The 25,441-nt window shown below is 47.1% G+C and overlaps 1 protein-coding gene across 1 annotated transcript in view; it reads left to right on the top strand.

The window, feature by feature from the left end:
* The window catches only part of LOC146190237 (cell adhesion molecule Dscam1-like), a 217,897-nt gene that overhangs the window by 180,741 nt on the left and 11,715 nt on the right, over window positions 1–25,441 (top strand). Inside the window, exons 15-20 of the mRNA XM_084599752.1 lie at window positions 7,500–7,658; window positions 18,169–18,239; window positions 19,436–19,757; window positions 23,243–23,341; window positions 23,525–23,713; window positions 24,436–24,753. Coding sequence (XP_084455878.1) covers window positions 7,500–7,658; window positions 18,169–18,239; window positions 19,436–19,757; window positions 23,243–23,341; window positions 23,525–23,713; window positions 24,436–24,753 — 1,158 coding nt within the window. The remainder of the gene's footprint in view (window positions 1–7,499; window positions 7,659–18,168; window positions 18,240–19,435; window positions 19,758–23,242; window positions 23,342–23,524; window positions 23,714–24,435; window positions 24,754–25,441) is intronic.

Below are 25,441 nucleotides of genomic sequence, written 5' to 3'. Positions count from 1 at the left end.
GAGACGTCCGTCTGTTCAATTCCACGATAGCTGTGGATAGCTCTTCATAAGTGAAAGGTATAGTCTATCGCTGGCACTGCCGCCTGGGGGATGTCTTACACACCATCTGTGGAGTGTGCGGAAGGCCCTGAACCCGTTGATAGTAGTCTGCAGTATTCATCAGGGACTTCTTTAATGGATTTTCGTTCATGCAGGGATATTACTGTGAAAGGATGAAGCTATTGGAAGGGCGAGCGCATACGGCCAACTATCCGCCTAATTTTGGCTACTGGTTGGCGCACATCCAGCGTAGAACAAAAGGAATGCCCTCTCTGCCAACTAAGCTTATCCAGGTATCGTCGAATGTGATGTTGTACCCGTAAGCAGGCGCGAAGGTCTTTAAGGTTTTTTGTGCGCAAAGCTTTCCTTTCAGCTCGCCTGCGAATAGCGCAGAGCCTTTGAAATGTCTCTTCATTAGAGGGTAAGCTATCGTTTTTAGCTGTGATTCATGTGCTTTCTCTTAGGCAATAAGCCATTGCCGATATTAGTTCTTCATTTCGAGTTGCAGCAGGAATTTCTCTGCTTGCAGGGTCTTTGTATGCATCCCAGTCTGTAGATTTTATAAAAAATTTCTTTGGTGCCCTCTGCGCACAGACAGTTGATATGAGGACTGGGTAATGGTCACTTCCACGTGTTTCCAGATCGGTGCACCAGCCAAGGTTGTGGGCAGCTGAACTTGTTACAAAGGTCACGTCAATGCTGCTGGCAGTCGTCAGGCCTCGGAGATAGGTTATGCTGCCGTCATCTGGGGGTTCAATTGAATGTTTTGCGAGAAGTTCTGCAAGCTTGGCACCTCGAGCACATGTGCGTGAGATTTCGTTGTGAGCATTGAAGTCTCCGCAAATAATATGTGGACTGGGCGTCCTTATAATCAAGTTTTTAAGCCTACAAGCATCTAAAGGCCTTCCTGGCTCAAGGTATACTCTAATAAAAGTGTACTCTTGTCTCCCAATTACTGTTACGGCGCACACATATTCGTTATCATTGTGAGGCGGGATTTCAACCAAGGAGGCCGGGATATCTTTGCAAAAGCCTATCAACAATCTGCTGACGTCGTCTCGTCGTGAATGATTAAAATAGTATCCATTTAGTCTGAAAGTTTCCCCACGCGCGATTCAGAGATGGCTATGAAAGGGAAGTGGTACGCTCGCACAAGGTGCCGAAAATCAGAGAGTTTCGAGTGTAAACCACGAGTGTTCCACTGGAAAATGGAGCATGTGCGAAAGATGTGGATGGTCACCTGTGGTGGAGCTCTTCCTCTCGAGGTCATGATTACAGGTGTTTGATATTACGCCCCTGCTAAGCCTTAGACGCCGACAACAACGGTTGCATTGCTAGAACAGCTTCAACTTCTGGGAGTCCTCGAGACAAGGGGTTAGCGCGGACAAGAGCGTCGATGACGGCAAACAGCATAGGGATCAGTAGGCATGCGATTTCTTGCTCGGTGCTTCCGCTTTGCTGCTTTTCGCGGATCTTTTTGTTACGTTTCTCTGCCTTACGCTGAGAACTAGGAGGGTTGTTTGTTGTGTCTTGTGTGGAGTGCTGCTGCTGTTTTGATGAAGAACAGCCCCCGGACTTCCCACACTTCTTTTTGGCTGCAGCCACATATGTATCACCATATGTTTTTTCACGTTGTGGTGGCTGATTTTGAGATAGTTCTATTATATTCGTAAACACCACGTCGGGGTTAGGTGGTGGATCATGACGCTTGAGCGGTTTCTCTTGTGCTTGCTCCACTGTGCGTGTAAGTGTAGCAGCTTTCTTTTTAACACACCCTCCGTATGAAGCAGAATGTGGGCCATCGCGGTTTGCGCATTTAGGTTGCGCTCTCGAGGTGCACTCTTTGTGCGAATGGGGGCCCGCACACACTTTGCATCGCACGGGACCGGTACAATGTTTCGATACGTGGCCGTGCCTCTGGCATTTGTAACATTGTGTCGCTGGTCCGATATATTCAGTTACAGGGTAACTGCAGAACCCAAGCGTGACTCTTTTAGGCAATGGTGCATCTTTTGAGAATTCTAATATAACAGAGCGACGGCGTACTTCTTTGAACTTGCCACCGTCCTCAGGAATGTAACTTGTTAGCCTCCTTGCTGAAAGAACACCTTGGTCACGTAGATACTCCTGCAGATCTTCATTTGAGTAGGTTACAGGTACATCCTGAATTTTGCCGAAGCTGGCTGTGTAAGAGTACGGTACCCGGGCCTCTACAGTCACTCCAGCTAGCGTAGTTACTGTGAGCTAACGATTGGCTGCAGGCAATGTCGATACTGCAACCATCAAGTTCCCGTCCTTGTTAAGACGATGACTAATAACTTCTTCTTGAGCCGATGCTACAACTGCCGAAGCCACGCTGTTAGGGTTCGCTTTCTATAGATTGCCTCCTACCTCGGTGGGCCTGAAGACAACCGGAACACAAGTAGCCCTCTTTTTCTTGTAGGAGACAACCGTGAAGGATGCAATTGGCCCATGTCATCTGCGTAGTCACCCAAAGGCGCATCGCTGTCTTGTTCTTCGCGCGGTCCCTTGTTCGCAGGGCCGCGATCTGCTGCCGCCACTGCAGGGGCCGCTTGACTAGCCGATGACTCTGCTGGCATCACTGCAGCATGGAGTTCAGCTGATGGTGGTGCTTCGTGTCAGTGTGGATACGGCGCAGAGCGCCTAGGAGGTCGCTTTACGTGTTTCCGCCAGGGACCCCCAGGTCGTCGCACGTTGAGGACACAAACCACAAGAATAATGAATACTATAGAACTTCGAAAAAACACCAAAAATTAGAGACCGGTCTCATAGAGACGGTCAGCTAATCATCGTCGAGAAAGAGAAACAATTTAGTCAGCTAAGCACAGCTGATAGCACATATCTACACAGGGAGATCGGCCAAGAATTAGGTTGCAGAGATATTTGTTTTTAGATGTATAATTACACTGATAAAAAATGAATGATTAGCGACGCGCTATATGATGCTGAAGCTTCGTTCTTTTCTTCAATGGAAGAATATTTTAATCGAGATTCGAGATTATCGCAACGTTGCTTTTCATTTCATTTTTATTTCCTTAAAGACCCCTTTTGAGGGGCATTACATAAGGGGTGGATACAAATTTTGTTGCGGACGTTGAAAAATATGACTGCACTGCATGTGCATAAAGTCTGCGCCATTATTATTATTATTATTATTATTATTATTATTATTATTATTATTATTATTATTATTATTATTATTATTATTATTATTATTATTATTATTATTATTATTACGATATCTTAATGCTTTTCAGCCATTCATGTTGAGTTGTGAAGTGAGGCACTGAACTTGTATTTTTATCGATTATTGAAAATATTGACGTTAACACTTAACTGCGCATTTATTTCAATTGGTAGCTAAAATATAATCTCTAAGTAAAAAAGTTTATTCAATTTGCAGATGACAAGAATATCGATGAAAATGTTTACGGGAGAAGAGCTGAATTACACGCTGCGTTAACGCTAGCGCTTTCGCCTTTTACCTCCTGAATTTCAAAACCGCTTCTTTAGGAGGAAGTTCAACATCTAATCCCGTTCGCAACACTATTGGAACACGTTCATGCGTTCCCCAAGATGTTCTGGCTGATTGTTTCCGGTAATTTCAAAAATAAGCAAAAAAGATCAAAAATCAGATGCAACATGAGCGTACTATGTCGTCTCGAAACTGCGCCTAGAAACATTTAGAGGACACTCAAGACCAATAAAATACACATATATAGCGCAAAAACCTTTTGAATATATCAGCAGATGGGTATATTGCAGCTGCGGAGATAAAAAAAACGACGAAAAAAAGAGTTCAGAGTACAAATAAATATCTTCATGGTTCGACTCTTTTTTGTTGCTTTCCGCCTCTGGAGACCGGCCGCTAAGCGATGGCTGCCTCGCAACGGAGATCAGGAGTTAGGGTTTCGAAAGTGCTCAGAGGGTCGTCTCGGGAAACGTTTCTTGACGAGCGGCAAAGTCGCACTCCAGTTGCGGTGACCGCTGGCATCCGCCATCATCATTCCTTCGCCATCATCAGCACCGAAGTGCCACAAGCTTCTCCCAGCGACCAGCCTAGCGGAGAAAGGCCTAAGTGAAAGCGCGGTATTTTTTTTTTTTTCTGTTGAAATTTTTGAGGCCAGCCATCCCTGAAAGATGAGTAAAATGTCGCAATCTAAAACTAACCGTCGCTTTACGGAAAAAGAGTGACGTAAATTCAACAAGACTCGCATTATTTTGGCCTCATTTATAGGTTAGCCGAATACATTGCTATTTCTTGCTTGAAATGTTTGTAATCGGTGACCTTTCTGACCTAGGTCATGAAGCTTTCGGTGCAGTGAAAATATATTAAAGGTGGCAAATAACGTCTATGGAATAAGAATGGTGATAATCCTCTTTCAGATGTTTTCTGTTATAGAATTTTGTAGCGGGCTCATATATAGTCAGTGATCTCCGTTTCGGCGGCGGCTCTCTGCTAACATCAAATGATAAGCGCTTTGCAGATTTACAAGACTGAAAAACTAGCGTGGCAAAAAGAAACACTTCAGAACGCATGCTGCAGTAATTGGACTAACAGTAATTGGACTAACAGTAATTGGACTAACAGTATTCGTCACTGACGAGAACCATATATAATGGATATATATGACCATATACCGGGTGTCCCAGCTAACTTGAACCAAGGGTTACAAAATAATATATTTGAGGTAGGTCAGTGAAACCAATTGCATACAACTGCCAGCCTGTTTGCGCACTACAGGCAATTTATTGTTTTGCAATTACTTAATTAGCTAATTATGTTAATTTTTCTAATTTATTAAATATCGACTTTAGACCAAAAATGTGAATTTGAAAGTTGTAGAGCATCGTCAGAAACCCCCATTCCATTAATTACGATAAAGAAAGTCTCACGTGTATCCTTTTTTCCGGGCTCAGAAGAAAGCCCGCGAAGTACAAATAATACCACGTGACTAGCGCATTTGTGCGCCGCGATTGTGGTGCTCTCAGTCGTGGTTTGAGCGAACGAAATCAGCTGCGGCCGTGACCCGATGGTCCCGTTGCAGCGGCAGGCAGAAATGTTGGCGATGGTTCGAGCGAGCTCGAGCTCGCCCGTCGCCACCGTGATTTTGGCCAGACCTGCGCACCGCAGCAGCCTACATCACGACAGGCGGATGACGATAAAGAACCGGCAAATGAAGGTGCAGCGCTAATTTTAGTCGAGTCACATGATGTCATCTCGCCCCTTTACCCAAGCATGTATGCGCAGATTCAGTGGCTGATACCTTATCGCTCATCCGTTTGTCGTGACGTTCGCTGATGGGAGAGAAAGAGGCCTTGTTAGAATCTCGGTGGTGTCGGCTCGCCGTTCTCGCTGCTACTACACCGTCACGTGGGCCGGCTGTCTGACGCGGGCGAAAAAGCCATCGCAGGCATATCGGCCTGCCCCTTTAACGGGGCCAAGAAGACACGGCTGCAGCTAATTTCGTTCGCTCAAACCACGACTGAGAGCACCACAATCGCGGCGCACAAATGCGCTAGTCACATGGTATTATTTGTATTTCGCGGGCTTTCTTCTGAGCCCGGAAAAAAGGATACACGTGAGACTTTCTTTATCGTAATTAATGGAATTGGGGTTTCTGACGATGCTCTACAACTTTACAATTCACATTTTTGGTCTAAAGTCGATATTTAATAAATTAGAAAAATTAACATAATTGGCTAATTAAGTAATTGCAAAACAAAAAATTGGCTGTACTGCGCAAACAGGCTGGCAGTTGTATGCAATTGGTTTCATTGACCTACCTCAAATATATTATTTTGTAACCCTTGGTTCAAGTTAGCTGGGACACCCGGTATACATGCTTGTGATCATAAATAACTGCAATAAGTTATGTTTACTAATATTATGAGGAAAACGTATTTGGTATATCAAATGTTGTTTTTTAGGAAATAAAAATTACATTCCTGAAATGCGAGAAAATAACTAAAAGCTCCTTACGAATACAAGAAAATAGTGTTGTAAGTTTCAGCTGTGCAGCCATTTGTAAAATGTGAAGAAAAAAAATGTTCCATTATATGGGTATCATAGCCAGGCTTGGGTTGTAAAGATTGTCATTATAAATTTGTTAGATTCTTCATAGCTTCAAATGTCACTATAGGTGGCGAGTGAGAGGGAAGACAGCGATGAAATCCGATAAATAGCAAACCACCGTAGGCAGAAAATCGTGCTTATTTACTTAAAGGGGGCGCTTTTCGTTCAACGTACACACACAAAATAATGACCTTCGAAGCTCATGAAAAATTCAGTTTGAATAACTCAGTTCGAACTCCCTGCAAAACGCAATGTTCATTTTGTTGTCACATGATGCGGCGTGTGTCTTGAAATTTGGGCCGCAAAAGCTTCATTACTTTTCAGTCAAAGCTTATAACAGGTTCCCGCTTTATTCGTTTGAACGATGTAAAGCACGTTGAGTTTCAGCTTTTATTATGAAAACTAAATCACGGGTGAAGAAATTAGTTCGCAGTGGCCGCTTAATTTCATTCATCACCCGAGGAAGTCTACAAAGCGAGCTGCGTCAGTTCACGCGCTGGCACCACACCGAAAGTGGCACAACGCCTGCAGCGTCCTCAACGCCGCAACTGTTACCACCGCAGAAGAGGTTGCCATCGCGTTAGCTCTGACCGACCCCTCCACCAAAGTAGTCGTTAGCGATTCCCAACAGGCAATTCGTAACTTCGATGCAGGTCGTATATCCCGACAGGCACACACTATCCTCCGATCTCTCCCCTTACCGTCTACACCTCGTCTTCTCATATGGACCCCAGCTCATGAGGTGCTCAGCGGGAACGCACAGGCGCATGATCTAGCCCGAGTACTCAGCTACCGGGCGGAGCACCCTCCTCAGCCTGCCGCTTCCTCTGACACTCCCCAAGGCACTCATTCACGCCTTGTTACATACACGGACATCCTCCAGCATTATCGGCTCGAACGGTGTCTATACCCCCCTGCACACCGGGAACTATCCCGGCGCGAGGCCGTCCATTGGCGCAAAATACAAACAGGAACCTTTTCCAACCCATGGCTATATAGCCTAATTTTCCCAAATCTTATTGCACCTAGCTGCGAATACTGCTCACAACCGGCCACATTCATTCACATGGTGTGGACATGTATACGACACAACGCAGACAATACAGCTACAATGGATGCGTGGGAGTCCCTCCTGCGTACCACCGAGCTCGCCCAACAGCGCCAGCTCATTTTGCGCGCATTGGAGGCCGCAGAGTCCAAAGGGATCCCTGCTGACCTTCTCTAAGCAGTGCAACCAGTCTTTCGGCTGGTTCCCCTTCTTTCGGAATAAATAAAGAGTTTATCATCATCATCATGAACTGATTTCCACTTTTTGTCTTCCCACCATCTGAGTTTTATGGCGTGACATGTTTCGGTGTTTCAGGCCTGTGGCAGGACACAATGTCGGTGTCTGGCCTGGAGTCCAAAGCAACCATACGGGGTCTGCTGCCCGCCACCACTTACCAGCTGCGTGCCCGTGCTCACAACGCTCTCGGCATGGGCGATTACAGCGCTGCCGTCGAATTCACCACTTCGAAAGAGCGTGAGTACTGTCATATGTTTGGAATTGTTGCTTTCCCATTGCCTCATTGTGGCTGCCTATTGATAAATTAGATCACCTACGTCGAAGCTGTACTATACGTTTTGTTGCGAAAGCCAAAGCAGGACCTCGGGTTGCCGCAGCTACGTCGTGAAGAGGCGTAGCTACGAGAAGACGAAGAAGAGGAGGAAAAAGAAAACAACGAAGAAGAAGAAGACAAAGAAGAACAAAAAGACGAAGAAGAAAAAGAAGGCGAAGAAGACGAAGAGGAAGAAGAACGCTCGGTCACCCGCAGATAATGGGAAATTTAAATAATAAAGAAGTAGCTAACTTTATAGGTAATGGTGCCTAGAATCAGGTAGCAATGTGCAGAAGTTGTAGAACACGTGGAAAAAAACAAACAGACGCTTATTGAGTTTCCTCTGGCCTCCTTGCTGTGTACACACACACACACACACACACACACACACACACACACACACACACACACACACACACACACACACACACACACACACACACACACACACACACACACACACACACACACACACACACACACACACACACACACACACACACACACACCGCCGGGGTGGCGCAGTGGTTACGGCGCTCGAATACTGTTCCCAAGGACGCGGGATCGAATCCCAGCCTCGGCGGCCACTTTTCGATGGAGGCGAAAAGCAAGGCGCCCGTGTATTGTGCGATGTCAGTGCACGTTAAAGAACCCCAGGTGGTCGAAATTTCCGGAGTCCTCCACTACGGCGTCTCTCATAGCCTGAGTAGCTTTGGGATGTTAAACCCCACAAACCAAACCACACACACACACACACACACACACACGCACACACACACACACACACACACACACACACACACACACACACACACACACACACACACACACACACACACACACACACACACACACACACACACACACACACACACACACACACACACACACACACACACACATATTGTGGGAAGGCATACATCGCCTGCTCTCTGTGGCACTTACAAAAATAATTGCTTCACAGGAAGGGAAAGGCGCAGTAACTGTCACACTTGCTGTGTGGACACCCGAACCGCGCCGTAAGGGAAGGGAGGAAGGTGGGAATGAAAGTGGAAAGAGAGAAAGAGGAGCCGTAGTGGAGGGCTACGGAGTAACTTCGACCACCTGGGGATCTTTTACGTGCGCTGACATCGCACAGCACACGGACGCCACTTCGTTTCGCCTCCATCGAAACGCAGCCGCCGCGGTCGGGTTCGAACTCGGGAACGCACAGTAGTCGGGCGTCTTACCACTTCACCACCCCGGCGGGGCTGTGGCACTTCCCCTCTTCCCCTCTTGGCTATGCCGCAAGGTCGAGGGAGAGGCGCACGGCGTCTCCTCTACAGATCACGTGGCAGCCTCCTTCTTTCTCTCTCTTGACTGCTGTGGCGAGGGGGGGGGGGGGGGGGAGGAACGCTGTGTGTGTTGGCTGGGTGTGGTTTCCGGCAGATGGGAGAGGGTGAGTGAGTGCGTGTGCTGTGTGTGCACCGAGAGCAGTATAGATCGGACGGGCCAAGAGACTTTAGGGCCAAGAGATTCGACGCGCCCACGAAGAGACGGGGCTGCTCAGGTGAACCCAGCCGTTGCTTGATCACGCGCGTGCGGCCAAGAAAGCCCATTAAACGGTTAACCCTTTGGTCCTCGGTGTTCGTGCTGTTCATTGGGGCTACCAGTCTGAGCTAGCGCAGTGTTGTTAGCTCTGAAAGTGGAGCCGCAGCCCCGTAGAGAATCCCACAAATAAATAAATATATATATATATATATATATATATATATATATATATATATATATATATATATATATATATATGAAGGAGAGAAGCCAATATATATATATATATATATATATATATATATATATATATATATATATATATATATAAACATCGCTACTTCCTTTAATTAAGCCCATTTCACGTTCTTTCTTTTTTTCGCGCTGCTACTTCCAAGAAGGTACGGTAGTTTTCAATTACCTCTCACCATTTCGTATAAACGGACTTCCCATGCTATGCCTGCCAACTCGACCATGTCATCTGGTCTGGTCACATCACACAAACCGCCAACAGGTTCCGCCAACAATTCGCCATGGTCAGGTGCTCACCACCATCTACCAGAAGCATGCGCATATGTTTTTTGGGGGGCTGGAACAGGGCAGGGTCTTGGTATGTTCGACTGCAGTGTAACTTCTCAATATGAAATGAGCTGGCCGAGGTGGCACTACTTCTAACTAGACCATGCTGTGGGGGTTTTGTGACCAATTAGGACTCAGATGACATATGCGAACTAGTACCTGCTAAATGTAGGCTGGATAATTCTCTTTTCTACGTCCGCTAGTTAGCAGGTTTTTATGCGAAGCATATTACTAGAGCTAAGCCTCAGCTCCTCGAGCGCGGCGGTGTCGCCACCATTGACCTTTCATGACCTACCACGTGATGCGTGACGTCACGACAGAGGAGACACCGGGCTGCATCTCGCGCCGTCGAGCGCGGCGTCGCCACCAAGGAGAACCACGTGATGCGTGACGTCACGACAGAGGAGAGACCGGGCTGCATCTCGCGCCATCGAGCGCGGCGTCGCTACCAAGGAGTTCCACGTGATGCGTGACGTCAGAGCAGAGGAGAGATGGGCCGCCGGCTCGCGCGGTCGAGCGCGGCGTCCATGGAGGAAGGAAACAACTTAGGAGAGGCCCTTGCCATTCCCAATGCATTGGAGAAAGTGTGGCGGAAGTGACGTCCAAATTTAGGGTTAGGCAAGTCGGACCATTAGCAACGGCGACGCTGTTGCCATGAAAACTCGGGCCACTAGCAACAGCGTTGCTACTGATTTACTGATTTATTTATAGGAAAGGAAAGGCGCAGTAACTGTCTCGCATATTTTCTGTGGACACCGCAACCGCGCCGTAAGGGAAGGGAGGGAGGTGGGAGTGAAAGTGGAAAGAGAGAAAGAGGAGCCGTAGTGAAGGGCTACGGAGTAATTTCGACCACCTGGGGATCTTTAACGTGCGCTGACATTGCACAGCACACGACGCCTCTTCGTTTCGCCTCCATCGAAACGCAACAGCGTTGCTAAGGGCGCTAGGTACGTGAGCGTCGCGGAGAAAGAAAGTGCGGAGGGTAAAACAGGAGGAGAGACGTTGCAACGTCCGGTCGCGGCGCGGCCGCGCCGGCTTCAAAAAAAAAATGACGTCAGGGCCTCTCCTAAGCTTTCCTTCCTCCATGGCGGCGTCGCTACCAAGGAGTACCACGTGATGAGTGACGTCAGAGCAGAGGAGAGATGGCAGCCGGCTCGCGCGGTAGAGCGCGGCGTCGCTACCAATGCGCTTCCCACTTCTACCGTTAGGTGCGCTGTAGTGAACACGTGATGCCGGAGCGGCGGTATATAAGGGGGGTGCGTCTGCTTCTGCTAGGGTGCTCTGCCCTGGTGGGGCTGGTGCAGGTGGGTCACCGCTGCTTGCGGCGGGGGCTGGCCTGGCACCGAATTTTTATCTGTTGTAGGCCGTCATTGCACACGCCACCGCTGGTGGTGGACGACGGCTGTTGTTGCGGCGCGCGTCTTTCTTTCCCTCTTGCTTTTCTTTCTTCTCTATATTTTCTTCTATCTCCACGAGGCAGTGGAGGTGGCTCAGCTACAGAGCCAGTAGCAGGCCCGTGCATTTCCTTTTCCTTCTTCCTACAGCCACAACAACAACAGCTTCTGCTAGGCACACACGGGGTTGAGATGCCTCCTGAAGACAGTGCTGCCCGTTGGAATGAGAAGCGAAAGCTGCGGCGTGCTACAGAGACCGATGAAGAGCGTGAAGAACGTCTAGCCAAGCGGCGTGCTCAATATGCGGCTCGGCGACAACGTTCTACAACAACTGAAGAACAAAGCGAGGAACTTGTCAGCAATGCTTCCACTGGTGCGGCCAGTGAGTCTGACAATACTTCTACCAGTTCGGAACGCTGGAATGCTACGAAACGAATTAGGCGTGCCCGGGAAACTTCTGAAGAGCGACGGATTGGCCCGGGGTTCGTCATGTTCGTTCTGTGCCGGTAACACAGTTATACTACCGTATTTTCGAGATGAACGAGTCATGCTATTGCCGAGTTTAACCAAGGAAAACGGTGTATTTCCGAGTTTAACCAAGGGAAAACCGTGCATTTCCAAGCCTAGCCACCAATATGCTTCGCATCTTACTAGGCTTAACCTTAGCTAAGCCTCAGCATTTTCTTTTTTCGCGATACCAGAAATCTTTTTTTTTTTTGCGCACCGTGCGCCAGTTAAGCTTGTGTCGCATGAGCTCGTTGTGGAGATGAAAAGCCTACCCGGAAGATTTTGCGGTTATTGGAAAGAGGTTGCCGACAGGAGTAAATTTCTATTTGTACGGTTCTCGAGGAAGGACTGGTACGAAGGGAAGAAGATAAAGCTTCATAACGATTTGTGTGATGTGATCTTTCCAGTCCCTTTGTGCGGGTCTTTGTGCGATGGAGGTCTTGGAGAGGATGTACTAAAAATGGTTAAAAGAATTAAGATGCAGCCGGCAGCAAAAAAAACCTTCTTCTTTAAGCTTCACATAGAAACTTTGCTGGTTAAAACATTTTTAGAGAAAAATGAATTTCTGATCTCGTGGAGTTCGAACTTTCTCACTTGTAAGCTGCCTAAAGCCATAGACCACGTATTTATTCATTGTTGGGAGGCAGTATTTTTGGGATGTCCTACAAAGGACTGTCAAAAAAGATTTATCTATTGACCCATATGACATAAGGTATCTGCCCTCAGAAAAAGAGGATAGAGAACCCTTTGAACACATCATGCTGATGGGCCTCCATTGTATATGGCGGTCGAGGATGGCTGTTTACTACTGCGACCCCAATGCACTGCCGACGCGCATGTTGTTTCGGGAGTTTGTGCAGAGGTTTTTGGAAGAAACGAAAATGCAGTCATGCACCCCAGAGTTAGTTCGATGTCTGGAACTGTTGACAATGCTTACAAAATTGTAATGTCACAAACCCTACGGCATGATGTCGGTAGGCGGCATGTGAACGCTGTTTGTGTGTGTTTTTTTAATTTGTCCACAACTGGAAATAAAAATAAAACTTGAAGAGTCAAGGAGGCCACAAGCATGCAGGTCTTTGTAGCCTGTCAAATGACACCACCCAGAGGCATTTTTGAGACGTTTAGGGATGCGAGGGCTGATACAGGCGACACCGCCGACAACGCCGGCGATAAAGAAATGCTTTCCTGCACAGTGCAGCCAAATTCTTTAAATACGCAAAATAAAAAGTGCAGTCAGACCGCTATCAGTCAAAATTCTAGGTTCCACTTTGGACCACTTAAGTGCGATGAGGCGAAAGCGTTTATCGCGTGGTGGTCCGGAGCCCTATATTACGGTACCTCTTTCTTTTTTTTTCATTCCCACCTTCCTCTCTTAAGGTGCGGTTCAGGTGTCCGCGGAGAATTGTGACAAATACTACGCCTTTGCATTCCTGTAAACAGATTTAAATGCAGTGGTAAGACGCCCGACTACTGTGCCGGTGGTGGTGGTGGTGAAAACATTTATTATATTACATAGAGGCATATACACTAGTTGGGATGCCTAGACAGGTACTCCATTGGCGTTTGCCGCAGCCCGGGCGCGCTGCGTTAAGACCTTTTGGTCCTCTAGGGTGCAGCAGTCGGACAGGGTCGCCTCCCAGTTCTCTCGGGTGTGGTTTTGATAGGGGGCAAATATGGGGTTTTCTGGCAGGCCCACGCCATGTGGTAGGTGTCAGACACCTCCCCACAGTGCGAGCACAGCCCGGCGAATTGCGGCTCAAAATGGTTTAGAGTAGCCGGGCACAACATTGTATTGGTGAGCAGGCGTAGGAGCACCCGCTCGTTAGCCTTCCCCAGTCCTTTGCACGTGGTGGGAAGAGGTTGGTGCGTGGATCTGTAATATTCAGATATTTCTTTAAATTTGTAAACTGGGCTGAAATCAGAATCCTAGCCCGCGTCGGGTCCCGTGGGAAATGCCCGGAAAGAGAGCGCGCGGGCGTCGGCGTCGGCTGCCTCACTCTCTTGGAGACCTTGGTGACCTGGAGCCCAAGCGAGAGATCGGTACGCGGGATCCGAGTCTCGACTATAATTTTGGTATATGCGGTAAGCTAGGGGAGCAGTCACCCCTTGCTGGACGTTCCGACAAGCCCCTCGCGAGTCGGTTATGATGTATTTGGAGGAGGAGTCAGAGGCTGCGAGGTCGATGGAAACTTCTTCTGCGTAGGTTGGTGACTGGGCCTTGAACGTAAGGCCATCTACTGTTTTGCCCTTGTGGATGACCGCGGCTGTGTACCAACCCTTAGGGTTCGGGCCGGAAACGTCCACATAGAAAACTCCTGGGTTGCTTCCATAATCCAAGGTCCGAGGCTTCCGCCCACGCCAGGCGCCGACCATTATGGTCCTCTTTGGACAGGTTGGCGGGGAGAGGCCGCACATGGAAGGCGCATCTCCATTTTTCGGGAATGCGGCATCTCTCCTCTGTGAGTTAGGTGTGTTGGATGTGATGTCGGACAAGAAGACGGCGATCCGACTTTGTCTTTGTTAGACGCGTGTACTGATTAGTGAGGTGGGCCTCCCGAAGCTCCTTGAAAGTATTCACCACACCCAGTGCCATGAGACGGCTGTTAGAGGTGGAGACAGGGAGGTCCAGTGCTCGTTTCATGATTTTACGGAGGATAACTTCGAGCGTATCCTCCTCCTGTTTCCGCAGGTGGAGGTAGGGAGTCGAATACAAGATTCGACTGGTCACGAATGCGTTCGCCAGCCGCAAGGCGGAGTTCCCGGGTTAAATCCCAACCGCCGACGGCTGCGTTTTGACGTTTTGATGGACGCGGAACAGAGATGCGTCGTGTGCTGTGCGATTTCAGAGCACGTTAACGCTCTCCAGGGGGTCGAAACTACTTGGGACACCTCCACTAAGGCTCCTCTTATCTTTCTACACTTTCACTCTCAACATCCTCCCTTTTATTACGGCGCAGTGCAGGTGTTCACAGAACAAGTGTGACAGATACTGCTCCTTTCCCTTCCATTGTACCAATCCGCCTTTTGCGCGAGTTCTATGCGCATGCGCGAAGCCCCAGCGGCGACTGATGAAAACACACTGAGAGGCGTCGACGGCGCTTCTCGTCGCCGCACTCATAGCCAACGCACGGGGGCTGGAGGCGCGGTACGTTCACAGCCTCGGTAAAACGATGCCAACCACCTGTGCCGCTTACGGCTGCCACTCTCGAGGCGTGCCGGGATGCAAGACGCGTTTTGTTAGGTTTCCTTCGGCGAGCCGCGACCTGCAACGGCGTGAAGCTTGGATTAGGGCAACCAAGCGTCAAGACGTGAATGGGCGACCTTGGCAGCCGACTGCGCGAAAAACACTTCGTTACAGGTATGTATGCATCTAAAGGAAATCTGCATGATGAAAAGTATCTACCGGAATTTGCAACAAGCCTGTAACCCACCAGTGATAGCAGCAATGAGCATTTGTTCGGGGCGTCTGATGGCGATGTATTTTGTCGTTTGTTTTCTTTGTGCGAAGGGGCCGGGTAGCGCAGATATCACAGGTGGCTGTGTGCGCTAGACCGTAATATTTAGCATGTTTTATCGCGACTGCCGCCTGACTAAAAAGAAGAAAAAAAAGGGTGTTTGTTGTGATGCACCGCCGTTAGCGAGCCGAGTGGTTGAGCTGGTCATGAGGCGCTCGCGAACGGCAGTGCATTAAAACGCCGTATTTTTTTTTTCTTGTTAGTGAGGTGGCAGTCACGATAAAACATGCTAAATATTACGGCCTAGCGCACACAGCCGCCTGTGATATCTAAGCTACCTAGCCCTTTTGCACATAAAGATAAGAAGGGACAAAATACATCGCCTTCAGGCCCCGGTGCAACTGAAGCAATCACGCACCGAAGAAATCCTCATTGCAGCTATCACTGGTGCGCTACAGCCTGGGTGAAAATTCCAGTAGGTACTTTTCATCATGCCTATTTCGCTTAGATGCATACATACCTGTATTATCTGTGTTTTTGCCGCTCGGAGCATATGACGCACTTGACACTTGCACGACGCACAGTATTTTTTTTTTAATTAAAGGCTCGCCTTCGTGCACGCCAAAGCATCCGGACTTTGTTCCTTTAATGTACGCAATCAGATGCACTTCGTTAGGGAGCTTGATATTCGTCGTCTTCGTCCAACCGTTTGCAACAGCAAGGAAACCGCCCGGCACAATAAATGAGTCTCCTGGAGGGTTCATGCTCGTTCACTTGCAGAGTGGATCGCTCTGGACGTAGAACAGAGTTGGTTCCTGACCGAGATGCGCATCCGATATGTAGGAGATTCACATGTGTCACCAAGTTGTTGATTCCGCAGAAATCGCGGCGGAGGCAGAAATGAACGTTGGAGATCCTTTCACAACAGAATGACCATTCTCTGTGCACCGAGAACCTTTTCACCACTGCGACCACATCCGTTCTGACTCCTGAGGCCAGAAACCGGCTACAGCTCTGAATCATCCATTGCCAGAAAAATGCAGCGCGTTTCCTGCAGGTGTGCATTCCGGCCGGGACAATGCCCTTTTCACGGGGTGTGTATATGTGACTCTCTTCCGATCTTCGTGGATGAAATCCTATAGCTATGGCTGCACGGTTGTAGATGACGCGAGGAGGAAGCGACGCCCATTGCACCATGCCGGCGCCGCGGTGACCGCATTGTGCTCGGTAACTCAAGACACCCCGCGCATATGCGCCGCTCAAAGTCACAGGAGACGATTCCACCTAGCTCTGCAGAATCAACAAACCCCTGGCTGCTTTGCCCTTTGAGATCCCTTTCTCTCTCTCTCTCTCTCTGCCCCCACGCTCTGTCTGCCGAAAACCTGCACGCTGAGAGCGTCTCATTCTGTCACGTCGAACACGGCCCGCGCTACACGCTCTTACAATACGAAGATAGTATATGCGTACGTGCGTTATGAGTGGATTGTGAAAACGCTCTACCTTCCCCCATACTGCGTGAACATGATATGCTGCAATCACTGTCACTACTTTCCGCTCCGAGGCCAAAAAAAGGGGGGAAGCTTTCGCTTTCTACCAGCGTTGGCGTGGCCATTTCGTATGGTGCGCTTTCGCGTCGTCTGCTACACTGCCGCTCAATGTGTTTCCCGCCCGCTCCCGCATGATGGCGCCACATCCTCGTGCAAAAGGCGGATTATTATGATTCTTATAACGCCGCTGATTCCTGCTTTACTGCATCTGCTTCTGTGTGCTGTACTGTGCCGCGTTCGAGGAAGTTGTTGTGGCTGTAGGAAGAACGAAACAAAATGCACGGGCCTGCTACTGGCTCCGTAGGTGAGCCACCTCCGCTGCCTCGTGCAGACAGAAAAGAAAATAGAGAAGAAAGAAAAGGAAGAGGGAGAGAAAGACGCGCGCCGCAACAACGCCGTCGTCCACCACCGAAATGGTGGCGGGTGCAATGACGGCCTACAACAGATACAAATTCTGTGGAAGGCTAGCCCTCGCCGCAAGCGGCAGTGACCCACCTGTCACTGCCCCATCAGGGGATCGCCAAATCAAAGATGCAGCACTGAAGCCTGGAACGGACGCCAAGCGGCGTCAGCTTCGTATATGCGTGAATGACGGAATGGCGTTTCATCATCATGACGTAACATTTGGCCATATGTAAACACAGGAACTGACGTCACATCCGCTGCTAGGTAGTGGCATATAGTGATCGAAATGATAGTGGTAGTTATAGTGACAATGATGATGATAAGGACAGAGATGACTATGACGTTGTCACACGACGAGATGTGACGTCTGTTCCTATTACTACATATGGCCAATTGTGACGTCATAGTCACAGTCATCTGCCATTATCATCATCATGTCGCAATAATTACCACTAACTATCATTATCGGTCACTATTTATCACTAACAAACGGCCGCGGTCTCCATGGTAACCGCGCTGGCAGGACGCAAGGCAAGAAGAACTAAGATAGGTTTCTCACGTTCCCGGCGTGCCAGGACACCGGACACCGTCAATATGAGGCATTAAAGTCTTTCGCATTAAAATTTCAAAGGGACTATCCGCCTTTTTTTTGCGACTTAGTAAAAAATGTCTATGAGAGGATTTTGCCCACTGTCACTGCACGACATCAAGAAAGTTAGTAGAAAGCAAACAGTGATCAAACAGAATTCATTAAAAGAAACCACTTATACGTGCATACAGGCTTTGTGCCATGGCTTGGTCTACTGTTGCCGTAATGGTGGTGTTCCGTCCTAAGTGTAACAGAATCTTTAAAATTCCAAATTCGCGAGATGCAACCGCATTAAAAGCACAATACGCTTAGCATCACACGACTTCTTAGAGTCACTTCACCTCTCCTTTCATTTGTGCTCACTATTGCTTCTTGGAACGTTGCATGGGCAAGATTCTATATGTGGGCTACTTTTACTCTTGCAGCTCCTCGCTTTCCTCCGAAGAATGTTCAAGCGACTGCTACGAATACAAGGACTATATCTGTATCTTTTGATGTAAGTTCGCTTCTTCTTGCTGTACCTGATATTTCTGAGGATGAAATGTATATAAACAGATTGATATGTAGGACTAAAGCACCTGGAAATTGTAAATAAAGAGAACTTTCTCAGTTCACTGAGGATCGATCTAGCGTAAAAACGTTTTGCTTTTCTCATTCTGAATACTACATAATGTACTTAATGTGATAAATACTTAGCCGCAATTTTTTACCGGCTGGAATGTCTAAATATTATTTGATGATGCGTGTTGCAACGAACTGTATTGATACGTCACATGTAGATTCTCGCAAGAAAGTTTAGGAGTGTGCCTGCGCTCTTCAGAACGTAGTTAGTTAACAAGTTATTTTGGAATGTGATTTAAGCGCACGTTAGATTTCCAAAATGGTAGTGCCAATGTGTGATTACAATGCGGATAAGGACCCTGTAAAAATAACTACCTTGGACGCTTCGGAGCCGCTAGCAGTAAAGAGAGATAGCTTTAGTTTTTTTTTTAAGGGAGACAACATATCCAGCAGTATGTTTGGCTTCCCTTTATAATGAGGAGTACTTGTCATCTGGCACAGCAAAATGACGAAGCTGTAACCTGCTGCATACAATAAACGAAACGCTAGACTAAAAAAAAAAAGCTAGCAGTGTCTGACTGGGGCTGAATGCGCAGTCTTAAATAATATTTGCTCACGACAAGATTGAATATGGTAATAAGACAGGCTATATGCACTGCAAGCAGGCTAGGATATCGGGCGTCGTAGGGTAGGCTATGGGTAAATCATTGTGCTCATATTTATCCAAGCGCCCAAATAGAACAGCACAGTTATTTTGTGGCGCCTTCTACTCACAATAGAATAGTGACATCTAAAGATCACATTGATACTCTGCTCTGTAAACTCGTGCGACGAATTCATACCATCTTCAGTACCGCTGGCATAACTTTATGCCTCTATATATCTTTATTGGTATATAAACGAAGCTAATGCCATAACTACATAAATCTAGAAGGCGGATAACTGTCAGTCACGACGTAGTTGCGTTTTTGCAAAAGCCCTGTTCTGACAGAGAAAAATTATTTTTTCAGGCATATACTCGTCCAGCTTGAAACTAACAGCATCTAAATACCTTAAGTGGCAGTCAATTATGATTCGTTTAATCCCACGTTTTTCTCCCTTGCGACGATTATTATTGTTGTCTGCCCCCAGAATCCTAAGCGATCAAGTTCGGATGATGAAATCGAGGGCTTCTACGTGGGATACCGCGAGCTCTCCAGCACAGATGCTTTTACGTTCAAGACATTCGAGGCGCCATCGCAATTGATTTCGTCGCCGGCAAATCAAGCTGGTGATGGCAGCCAGGTCGATGTGGCCGGAGCCGCGGGCGCATCGCAACCGTCGCCGCACCGGATAAGCTACGAGCTCACCAGCCTAAGGCGCTCAACAGAATACGTGGTCACTGTGCAAGCTTTCAACGTCAAAGGTGCCGGACCACAGTCAGACGTGGTCAGGGTGCGAACGTTGGAGTTAGGTGAGTGGTGCTTGTGCGGGGAAGAGGTGGGGGGGGGGGAGGGGAGGGGGGGAGAGCGTTTGCATAATCTAGCAATCTTTAGGGCTACAGCAATGGCTTGGTGAGGAGCAATACTTGCGCTCAATTAGAGGCCGCTGTAGTCGCACCTCTGTTATGATCAAAGGCGAATTATTCTCTGTGCTGAAAATGCTACGAGTTTGAAAATAACACGGTGTTATCGCCTATATGGCCGACGTCACTTATACGGCCTTTCGTAAAGTGCAGAGCTCTTCTCATTACTGCGAAAGCACAAAAAAACAAAAACAAAAAACAAATGAGGTATGACCTGAAATTGGGCGGCCAAATACTATAAAATGTCAACACATGTAAGAATATCTATAAAGGTATTAGACAGCTGAGGTTAATGCTTAATTTCTAGCACATCGTGCTTTACTAAGCGCGCTAAAAATGCCAATAATAATATTCTGCACATGGGAGGTTGCAGTTAACAGGAGAGAGGACTTCGACCGTCCGAGGTTGTGAACAAAAATTGTGTACGTGACGACGCAATGCTCAAAAACATCTCTTTGTATTTTTGCTTTATTTTGAGCAGACACTGTCTTCATATTTTGTTTACTGGTTCTTTGCTCAACAGTAGCAGCTTAACAGTAAGATATTAAAACAAAAGTAAAATGTATTGCAACATTGCACCTAAAATATTATCTCTTTGAATGATGCTAACCATGTTTTCTCCATATGTCCTGTTATATACACAGGCATATGACCGTTTTTAGGCCCTGCCGCATTGGCTCAGTGGGGCTGAAACCAAGAACGTGGGATGGAATTCGGGCCGCGGTGGCAGTTTTTCGGTGGAGACGAAAATCAATCCGTCCGTATGCCATGCGTTTTCAGTGCACGTTAAAGAACCCCAGGTGATCGAAATTCCGGAGGCCTCCAATACGGCGTCCATCGTAGCCTAAGTTGCTTTGGGAGGTTAGACCCCATTAGCCACAACAAACCACGTTTTTTGTTGTATTCTGCAGACGGAGTTCCTTAGGAACGTTTTAGGGCGTTTGAACGTACTCCAAGTATTTATTTGATTTATGAAACATGAAGTATTGTGTTTAGATTGACACCTGTAGGGCACGCCGCATTAGGCAGCTTGAGAATTATTTCAATTTTTCCCCATCTTAACATGGCCCTGATGCCCCTGTATAGGCGTTCTTTAGCTTGCCTGCACAAAAACGGGGATTTTATGGCCGGGATAAAACATGCTTACTTAAGGGACATGAATTTAGGGGCCTACATTAACAGATTATATTCGAGGCAAACATCAACATTAGAAAGGAGAAAAATCAGAAGCAGCATAAAACTCAGTATGCGCCTCTATAAGCTCCAAAGGAAAAAAAATGGGAGTGGTAGCCGCAGTGCCGTAAAATATTTAATTGATATGATCCAGGGTGCCCCGAGAGGAAGGAGATGTATGCACAGTATGAAAGAGAACTGAACAAGGGTTGAGGGGGAGTCTCAGGTCCCAAGCCAGGCCAACGTTTCAAAAAGCGGACATGTCTGCGCCCAGGAGAAGAAAAGCCCAATTAGCCCGATCAGCTTTCGGCCTGAAGAACCAGTTTTGGTTACCCTCTGCCGAAATTCCAGCTATGTTATATATAGACTACTTACTTTGAAGAAATGACAATATAGTTATGTAGCCACGTTCCTTCATTTACATTAGGGGCGAGTGAAATGCCCACGGCCTTTCACCTGGTTGTCAGTTTCAGCTGATCTACGCATTGCCATGTTTTATGAACTCTATTTTTATTAGGTATATTTCGAACATCTCCTAAAAAGAGAGAAATTAAAAAAAGGATGCACGCATTATTGATTCAGTGTTTTCTTCTTAAGAGAACCTCCTTTGCCTTCTATAAGAGAGTTCGGGGCTACAAGCTCTGAGACAGAGAAAACCACATCAAAAAATCAAAAAGATAAAGGGACGGATATCATAAATTTTATATGTATGGTCCTCACAAAAAATTATAACAGCATGTTTGAAGGTGAAGTGTTTAAAGTTGTGTGGGGCTGGAATACAATATGACTAAAGAAAGCATCAAAACTGTCCAGTTCGACAAGTGAAGATAGACGGGCTATCGAAGGGTCTTGTTTTTTCAGCGTTCTCTTCTTTATTACGAGTTCAACGATCTGGAAGGCAGGCGACCTTCCCTGAGACAAAGCAGACACGATCCAATTTCCGAAAAGGTGACATTTCCGTCATAAGCTACGCTGCCTATGTCTCAGTTATGCCTCAAGTTTACTGAGTTCCGTTTATAAATGGCGTCGCATAGAAATGACAATCGCTTGGGCAGAGGTTTTTACTGAATGCCAGCTGCGGCGGCGAAGGTAGCAAAATTGACCGGGTTGGCACTTGAAAATTCGGACCATTCAGAAAGGCTCAAACGCTTTGATTTGCAGCTCTGGAAGGAAAGAAATATTGTTTTCCAGCTCATAAGGGACACCGCTTGCTTGAAGGCCTTTTTCAATTAGGTGGGCTTCGAAAAAAAATTATTTCAGCAGCTGGACGTGAAAGTGTGATCTCCAAATCCTCGGACAGAAAATGCGCTCATCATCTCGGAAGAAGACAGACCCTCGTGTGGGATCGCGTGGCATCTGGTTTGTAGGTGATTTAATGCGATCTTGCGAAGCAGCCGATTTTGGCCGCAGCAGTGGAAGACAGAGAGACTTTTTTCCTTTCTGCTTGTGTGCAACGTAGGGATACTTCACTGCCGTCGTCCTGGTGGGCGATATCACTCTAGATATTTTTCACTGATTACGTATATTGCGCGTCTAAACGTAGTATTCGGTCCGGCTCATAATACCAAGAAAAGATTGAATAATTCAAACGTCGCAAATATTATGTATCAAATATCAAGAGTAAATGTAGTTCTAAGCGACATCATTGAGCGCATTGACTGAGCCCTGTTTTTGTCCTTAAAACCTTTGCGCGACGCCCTCACCCTAAAAAGTTATCGATATTATGTATTAGCGTATTAAAAACAATGCTAAACGAAAATATTTGGCTTCTGCACAAGTCATCTACGTGAGCTAAACATTATGGTCTGAGTAAAGAATTGATCAGGTGTAACGGGTGGGAAGGGGATGGAAATGTGAACGCAGCGTGTGACGGCAACCCCGTAGTACACTTAGACCGTCAAGAAGTTCGACGCTAATATGCGTTTGTTTTAGTTGTCGGACCTGTAGTACTATGCCGAATACGTGCAGTTGGGAGCGCGTACAGACGTGCCGAACTCTTGTACATTAAGTGTTCTTTCATGTTCAAACCTTCCCGGTTGAAGTGCTTTCTCCTGTTGCATATCTCCGCATCACACGCCACATTCCACCTACACCTCTCAATACTTCTACTTTACTGATGTTTGTTCAAGTGTTTGCATTTTCTACATTGTATCCTGCAAATATACAAAGCTACTGCGTGTTGACTGCTGACTCGATTACAGACCCTCCCAGCGCACCACTATTGCGAGTAGGTGGTACCACGGTGCGATCAATATCCCTTCATTGGGAAAATGAGCAGCTTCAGGACAGCCCTATAATAGGTGAGCAGCACGCTTTAAACGTACCTTTATCTTCTCTTCGGCTTTCCCATTCGTACTACCTTTTGTTTGAAAATTTCGCACCAGTAAATGTTTTGTTTTGTCCGGAACTATATCGCTAAGTTTAAGCGATACCTAGCCTACACACCCCCCCGCAAAAAATTATAATAAATTCCTCGGTCGCAGGCTACTCAGTGTACTACAAGGAAGAAGCTGGAAGCGAGTGGCATGAGGTATCTGTGCCACCAGACCGGCGGGCCTCCACGCTTTCGGACCTTCGTTGCGGCACAGTCTATCTCGTATACATACGAGCCGCCAACAGGGCTGGCAAAGGGCCCCAAGGGGAGACGCTGAGCTTGCGGACGAATGGAGGACGTGAGTGTCACTCGGCTAGAATAGTGATCATAAATACAACTGCGCGAAAAAGGGAGCATACAGGAAATACAGATTTTTTTTTTTTTTGGCAATTCTTGGTTCGACGGGAAAATACGTGCGAAGACATGTGAAATATTACAAAGCGCCCGTATACTGCGCGACGTCAGGGCCCTTTTTGGAAACCCAGGTGGCCAAAATGATATTGAATGTTTCACTAATGCATCCACATAGCCTGGGCACCGTAAAGACATTAGGCCCACAGACCACACAAAGCTACACCATGATTATGTGCTGAGGCGCACTCTCTTTAATACCAGTCTCTGCTAATAATAACACCGCTCCTCTCCTAAGAATCGTTTAAGAAAGAAACATTGAGCGTTATATAAATGCAATAAGCACCAAAAGTCTAGGGAAAAAAAATTATATATTTGAACAAATAAAGCGCCAACCTTAAGTGGATGTTGTACGAAGCATTCCATAAGCAGTCTACGTATTGACATGTTGTAGTCCGCTGTTTTCAAGTGCTGGTAATAGAACAAATTGTGAAACTACCAGTGAATGATGACAGTATGTACATCACCTTACTTCCTCGATGACATTGAGTCCTGCACCGCGAGAGAGCTTGAATAGTGTGTTAGTACCCGATGTGCTTAGAGAAAAAGAATGTTTTAATTCCACAGCATAAAATGTCCTATAACAAGGGAACGCGCGCTTTCACGCAGGCCCCGTAGAACCGGATCCAAGCCGTTTGTTCGAGGTCAATTCAACGTTCGTTGTTTTGCATCTGGATGCATGGGAGGGCGGCGGCTGCCCTGTTTTGTACTTCGTAGTCCAGTACCGCCAGGATCAGCGTGCCTCCTCCCCTTCATCGCCGTCGTCGGAGTGGACGCTACATTCGAACAACGTGGTGCCTCAGCAACAGGTCGTCCACTTGGCGGACTTGATTCCGGGCTCCTGGTACACGTTGCTCATGTCCGCCCACAACGACGCCGGCTCCACAGAAGTGGAGCTCAGCTTCGCAACCCTCACTCTGACCGGAGGTAAATGTTCTTAGAATGAACGGCGGTTCCTCGACGAAATATTATATGCAGCCTGTGAACTATATATAGTACACGTGAACTTAACCCAAGCTGGAGGCCTCGCTGCGGCAAGAATACGTGTCAGATATTGTGCAGATTTCCGGTTTCGGTAGATATACAGCGAAATCATATATTCTCTTGAGAGGTCAGAGTTGTGATGTACATAATGCATAGTCTTCAAATGAAGACGTTCTTCAACATAAAACATTAATTTCTATTTTTGGTCGAGCCTGTGCCACTGTAGAAGCTTTAGAATTACAGATGGTACTGCTCTCATGGGTGAATTTTAGGCAAGTTCGAGTTTATCCTGCTTTTGTTCTTTAGCGCAATGAACAGTGGGTAAAAAGCGGGATGTTAAACCTGTAAAAATGTTTTGTTGGCTTGATTATTTGTCTGCTCGCTCACCGTCATGGAACTTCAGGCCTGTGTGGCCAGGCTTGCAAGAAAGGTCAACTTAGCGCTCAAATACGTTCTTACCCACTGATGTTAATGCAGAAGCATTCCTTGGCTTATTAGTTGCATGGACAAGATGTGTGAACACTAGATGTGTGCAGGATATACCGAAGAGAAGAGTGACGATAGCTAACTCTAACTACGTAATTAATAGTCAATCAATAATGATAAGGAAATTTCATAGCAAAGCAGCATT

The sequence above is a fragment of the Amblyomma maculatum genome, chromosome 4 (genome assembly GCF_055883805.1).
Source record: "Amblyomma maculatum isolate TAMU_Amacu chromosome 4, ASM5588380v1, whole genome shotgun sequence".
In the NCBI taxonomy this organism is placed as follows: Eukaryota; Metazoa; Arthropoda; class Arachnida; order Ixodida; family Ixodidae; genus Amblyomma; species Amblyomma maculatum.
Note: the sequence above shows the minus strand (reverse complement) of the source record. Positions and strands in the feature narration are given on the sequence as shown.